The sequence below is a fragment of the Poecilia formosa genome, unplaced genomic scaffold, assembly GCF_000485575.1.
Source record: "Poecilia formosa unplaced genomic scaffold, Poecilia_formosa-5.1.2 Scaffold411, whole genome shotgun sequence".
Lineage (NCBI taxonomy): Eukaryota > Metazoa > Chordata > Actinopteri > Cyprinodontiformes > Poeciliidae > Poecilia > Poecilia formosa.
This window is the reverse complement of record NW_006800350.1, coordinates 466,898-473,452: the sequence shown is the minus strand read 5'-3', so window position 1 is coordinate 473,452 and position 6,555 is coordinate 466,898. Positions and strand designations below refer to the sequence as shown.

Here is a 6,555-nt window from a genome sequence, read left to right as displayed (position 1 = left end):
ATAGTTTGTCATAGTACCCCCAAGAATTTAAAACTACTTTCACCCCTGATTAGACCATCATGAACCACACTCCATACCAGTAGGTGGCTGTAATGCTACTAAAGATTTGTTGCCAACTGCCAGCAAAACCAAGAAGATGAATAAGCGCAATGTATTCCTTAACAAATTGTTAACAAAACGGACCGTTGTCAGATTTTAGCGGTTGTAGGATTTCTCTATTGATATAAATTACTAGTTTGGACATCGCCCGTTAGCTGACAACACTAGCAACGCTCCTGCAGGCGCCATTACTACCCTGTGAGTCTGTCCACAAAACCCGACTGTTCCAATGCGGAATGAGCATTACCGATTTCTATAAATGTGGATTAAATTAAAGCTGAGAAACTTGCTGTTTTGGTATGTGAAATATGTATTCTCCCTTGATATAAATTTGATATAAATCTATAAACAGTTTGGTTTCTGTCAAGATGCAAGAAAGGACTAAACAAATTCTATAACTGGACAAACAAAACTTAAACAAATTGAGAATTTGACTACAGGGGAATCTCTAAAAAACAAATAAAATGTAATTTCTTCTTTATACTACTGAAAGTAGCAGCACTTTCTTTTATATAGAAGGACAAATAACTTCGACTTTGACATTCGGACAGACTTGCGAGCAATGGCACCAAAATCTGACAGCACAACAACAAATCTTGAAATGACAAGTTTGAATGAAATATTACACAAAAGTATAGGAATGCCTGCTTTCTTGTTCTGAACACATGCAGTGGTTTGGCTCACTGAATGCAGCAAGAAAGTTAAATGTAGTGATTACTAGTTCAATTTGCGAAAATCTTTCAAGGTCTTTCGTGGCAAGACTGAGATCAACAGTTGGATTGTTATGCACTGCCCCCTCGCGTCAAGAAAATGTAAACGCAACTTGAGAAGGGAGGCTTTACGCATGCGTGTAAGTGCATATGACATTTTCAAACTGGACGGCGGGTAGCAGAAGAGAACAGAGAACAGAGAAGCGGCACAAAAATCTTTTAGAGGAGAATCTGTTGGTGATAGTTGGAAACATGACCAGTACTCTTAAGGGAATCACTCTTAAAGGAAGCGCGGAGTTGGTGGCTGAGTTCTTCTGTAAGTATTCAGCTTCAATCCATAGCTTAGCAGCGCGTTTCTTCCCTTAGCTTCGACACAACACGCTGTGCTAAAGTGAAACTGTTGGGCCTGAGCTGAGTCTTTGTTAAACTCATGAACTCAACATGAAACTGCAATAAACACCGGAAGCCAGTGTGTTTGCTCTGAGCTATAAATGCAACTTATTGTCGTTGCAGATAACGATTTATTTTTGCTGGTCTTCATAGTGGAATGCACCGCTCACCTGTACCACGCTGACGTTGAAGTCGAGCGCTACAAAAGCAAATCAAATGGAGTTTAAAGTTGATATTTTTCATATGCATCCCGAAGTCTATAGGAGCGCAATTCGTTCATAAACCGATCTTTGCCTCAGTGTTAAAGTTGTTTACTCGAGCAGTAGACATTGATATGGTTACATTTTAGCGTTTTGTGGGGGATGTTTAGCGAGAGGTTGCTGGGTTTAATGAATTAAAGAGGTGTTACGCAAAGGTGACACTTTTTTTAGCCTTACATCATGTTATGATTTTATTCCCTCATCAAAATCATACCTGGAGTGTTGCCTTGATTCTTTCATGCATGCTTGAGAAATACTTTCATGCCCAGTGGGAACCATGCGTCTGTTCAAAACGCCTGGTGGACCCAAGAGCTGACTTTGATGACGAAGCTGCTCCTCTGAGAAAGGAGAAGATCATTTATTAGTCTCCTGCAGGGGCGCCGCCAGGAATTTTGGGCCCAATGACAAAAAATAAATAAATTAAGGACCCCCTTCGCAGCTGCTGTTACAATTTCTTGAGTCTATTTCACCCATAAAAAGCACCACAATTTTAAAGCCCTGCTTTCTTTGGTCCAATACTGATACTATCACAATATTTACTGTTTGTCAATTTTACATGCAACTCCTGTCAAATAGGTTGCTTACATTTTTTTGTTTGTTTTTTAGATTACTGTAATGTCTGTCCCCACGAGCAACAGTCATAGGCAATGTGCAAAATATACGTGAAGCAATCCAGATTTCTCAAAAAATGCTACGTACTTGCATTTTATTCAAGCTGCAGTATACAACTTTAATAAAAAAAATGTTTTCTCTATATTTGTTAAAGCTGTCACCACGTTGTGACAGTTTGTTATGAGCAGGGGCGCAAATTAGCACCCGCCACTGGCCAAATACGGGTAAAAGTCTGAAGTGGCGTGTAAATTAGTGCACAAGCGTGTGGGTTTATAGTCTGTAGAAAGAAATCCAAAAGGCCAAACATATTTTTTGCATGTTAGTCGTAAAAAAATATTGCATTCAAGCAGTTTGTGTTGATATTGCACACATTGCAATTGCAGTGATCATTGCAATTGGATATATTGAGTCAGTCTCCCTCAAAGGAAGCAAGAAATCAATATAAGCCAGTAATGTCTGATCCATGCATCTCCAGCTCCACTTCAACATGGTTTCTAAGCATCTTTAGCTGAACCTTAGCTGACCCAGTGTCTCTCCACAGCATTTGGCATCAACAGTATCCTGTACCAGCGGGGCATCTACCCTCCTGAGACTTTCACCAGAGTCACACACTATGACATGACCCTGCAGCTCACCACTGACCCCAAGCTGAAGAACTACCTGACCAACGTGGTGTCTCAGCTCAAAGGTACCGGTGCTCAGTAAAACTGCTCAAGAGACGAGTCACCTGAACTGAAATAGTTTTAAGATTTTATTCCATGGATTCCTGACGTTCTAATGACAACTTGATTTTTCTGCTTGGCCTCAGCTACAGGTCACCATGGAAACCAAAAGGTTGAAAGTTGATCTCGATAGTCTGATCAGAGTCAAATATCCCTGTTAAAATCAGTAATTCTGACACAGTAAAGTAAGAGTATGTAATGTAATATCATTGACCAGTAGGTGGCAGCAATAGATTGATGATCTAAAAATACTGCCCTCAATAAGATATGCAGATGACGATAAAGTTATCCTGGTTAAATAGTTTTGCATTTGCATGCAAAAAAATCATTTGTTTGAAGTTTAGTAAAAATCAGTTAATATATGAGAATTATTTTCAGTTCTTTCATTTTTGGTTGGATTCTCCATTGTTTCTTTATGTAGGAGTGCACCAATAAAGCAGACACCATTGTCTTAATTTCGGGCGATCCTTCGATACTTGCATGTGAAAGGAACTTTGTTGCTCTGAAAAGTTGCTATATCTAGCAACTTTTTATATAGCAATAAAAAGTTGCTATATCTAGCAACTTTTCAGATCAATTAAATTGATCGGCTAGAAAACTGCAGTCAGTGCACAACTATTTGTGTATTATTTTAGTTGTAGAATGAAGTTTTCAGAAACTAATTAACATAACTGATGTTTTTAGGAAGAAAATGACTATTGGTCGATCAGACCAGAAGAGCTGGAATCGGTGCGCTCCAAATGTTCTCCTTCTGTTCATCATTGTTTCAGAGTGGCTGTTTGAGTGCACCGTGCAGAAGCTGGTGTTGGTCATTACATGTCTGGAAACCAACGAGGTGCTGGAGAGATGGCAGTTTGACATCGAGTGTGACAAATCGGCTAAGGAGAGCAGGTCAGCGCTATGTTGCTTTCTTCAGATAAAACATCTGATTTCACACAAAAAATTTTATTTGATATTTTTTTGGGGATTCAAATTAGACAGAATATTGTTAGAAACTGTAGGGTACAAAATTATCTTCCCCAGCAGGGGGCAGTATAAACCTAAAATAAGCTCTCAGACATCAGTAAGGATGAGTTTTCGTTGTTGGTTGTGTGTTCCCAGTGCTCCCAGGGAGAAATCCATCAAGATCATTCAAGATGAGATCCGCTCTGTCATCAGGCAGATAACAGCCACGGTTACCTTCCTCCCTCTGCTGGAGACGCCATGTTAGTTCCTCTTCTTTCTCTTTACTATCTCCCTTTGTTCCAATGATCTCTGACCTCTGACCTTCCACTGCAGGTGCCTTTGATCTCCTGGTCTACACTGATAAAGACCTGGTGGTTCCAGACAAGTGGGAGGAGTCTGGCCCACAGATAATCAACCAATCAGAGGAGGTGCGCCTGCGCTCCTTCACCACCTCCATCCACAAGGTGAACAGCATGGTGGCTTACAAGAGGACTGACTCAGTTTAACCTGCTGAAGTACCAGGGCTGCTCTTTAAAGTACATTTTACAGGACTTTTTTTTTTTTGTTTGTTTTTTACTTTGGAAGAAATTCTGCTGTCCTTTCTGATGTAAATGTTTGTCATGAATGACAGTTTTCTTTAATGTGTCTGTTATTTCAAAGTGGCCATCTTCTGTTTTCAGATGGTGCTTTATATGTTCATCTTTTTAAAAAAAAAGTCAAATAAAAGGACTTTCTGTTAACAGATGGTTTCTTTTTCCTGCTTCACTGGTATGGAGTTAAATTTGTTTCACAATTACTCAATCAAAAAAAAATAAAGAAATGAAACTGGTCAAAACTTTTTGAATTGTAAGAATTTAATTTTTTTAAAACAAAAACATGTTTAAAAAGATGTTTTATTAAAATCACTCATTTTTGTTTGAAAGGAAAGAGTTATTTGCATAATATAAATTTTTATCTGCGCATGTCAGAATTTTTTGGTTGACAGTCGAAGTTTTCGGTAGCATTCTCACGTTTGTTTTTTAATCTTTCTTTTTGGTTGAACTCAAGTTTTGCTTGTGAATCTCACATGAACATCCTGGACAGGGCCTAAACAGAGCGATGTAAGACCTGTCCCTATTGGTTAGCGGTGACTGAACTCAGAACTCTCTCAAACTGCAGGGCTAAGTCGGATAATTCTGGAATAATCACACGTCCAATATTTTACTGCTAACCTTTGCCTAAAGGTTAGCTACTCTAGCTACAATGTTTTATTTCATCACAATGAGACTGAAACAGTAAAATGAGCCTTTTCTGTTGTTTTTGTTTAAAGTTTGTCAGTTTGAGCAATGGCTACACAACACCTGATCATACTCGACCATTTATCAACATGCATAACATTGCATTAAATATTATGTAATGTCTCAAGAGAATGGCAGTGTTAGAATAGTGATGCTGTTGAAGAAAGGTGAAGCGACTGAGGAAGCTCTGGTGAGGTCTTCAATTAGTTTACTGAAATATGTATTAACCTGTTGTTACTTTTTAAATAAAATTATTATGAAAAGAGCAGGACAGGGGAGAGACAGGAGCACGACAAGATATTTTAATCAAATGTTTGTGGCTGAAAATGACAGGAAAAAAAAAACATTTAGGCTTTTTTGCCTGTGTCTGTGTTTTTCAATCTTTTGAGAGCCATGGCTCGTTTGGCAAGTTATTGAATGCAGGGCAGGAAAGTGAGACAACACACTGAGTTATCAGTGAGGAGCTAAGGTGTCTGTTAGATGTGAAAAGTATGATTTTAATTTATTTTTGTGGGAAAACTGTTGCACTGATGTTGTTCAAGAAAAAAAATGTTTTTAGACTTTATTTTTGTTGGTAAAACTACTGTATTCAGTTTAAAACAGTTTGACTAGCTGTATTTTACTTACAGTTTTTGAAAGTAAAATACTTTCTTGAACCAAACTTGAAAATACAAACTTGAACCAGTTCAAGTGCCAAACATATGTAAAAGTATTTTGATCAATAATAAAACATTTTGACAAAATATGTCAAAATCTAGTATTAAGCTTGTGTGTATTTATCTTGCTAGTTGTGAGGCAAATGATAAAGTGAGAGTTCAGTCCTGGAATGATGCTTGATTAAAGACTCAAGCCATTTTGTTCAATAGGAAATGGAAGAAGATGTTTTTTGGGACAATTTGTCACCTTGAGATCATAAAACATATACATACGTTTAATGTACAGTGTAGATAGTTTACTACCAGGAATGGCATAGTTACTTTGAAAAAATAACTACTTGATTACTCAATGAAAAATCCATCTATTGCATCCCCAAGCCAGTCTATTGTTTGTGGGGGGTCAGGGGGAGAAACAAACAGGAAATGAAGAAGCAAAACCAGGAGAGTATAGTTAAAGTTTTATTTAAAATAAACCAGGAAGAATCTTGACAGTGGCGGGGAAAAACCTAAAGAAAAAATGAGTGTGTAAATAACAAAATCCAGGGCTTTTAGACAATCCTCTTAAGTAAAAAGTAACCTGGGAGAAACCATGAACCTGGCATCTTTCTAAACAAGGCAAATACACACATTTCCAACAAAGCTGCAGCACCCATGCTGCCCAATTGGCCAAGAGGCCCTGAGGTCACCTAGCTTTATACTCTGCTCATCAAGAGGCAGAATGAAACCATCTGTGCCTGTTTAAGCTGCATGAGCTCAGCAGCAACTTGAAATGGGGAAACATGCATGCAGTCACCACTGTCCAGGGTGACCCCGCCTCTCACCCGAAACCTTTGCTGGAGATAGGCACCAACACCTCCTGACCCACTAGGGACAAAGGTGTAAGA

At 38.5% G+C, this 6,555-nt stretch overlaps 1 protein-coding gene across 1 annotated transcript; it reads left to right on the top strand.

Annotated features, from left to right (window-relative positions):
• The first annotated feature begins 959 nt into the window (after positions 1–959).
• Positions 960–4,480, top strand: LOC103155071 (mitotic spindle assembly checkpoint protein MAD2A-like). The gene is made up of 5 exons (XM_007576603.2): positions 960–1,125; positions 2,613–2,759; positions 3,564–3,684; positions 3,895–3,998; positions 4,072–4,480. Exons 1-5 carry the CDS (start codon positions 960–962, stop codon positions 4,242–4,244), a joined length of 711 nt encoding a protein of 236 aa, XP_007576665.1. The 3' UTR covers positions 4,245–4,480.
• The last annotated feature ends 2,075 nt before the right edge of the window (positions 4,481–6,555 follow it).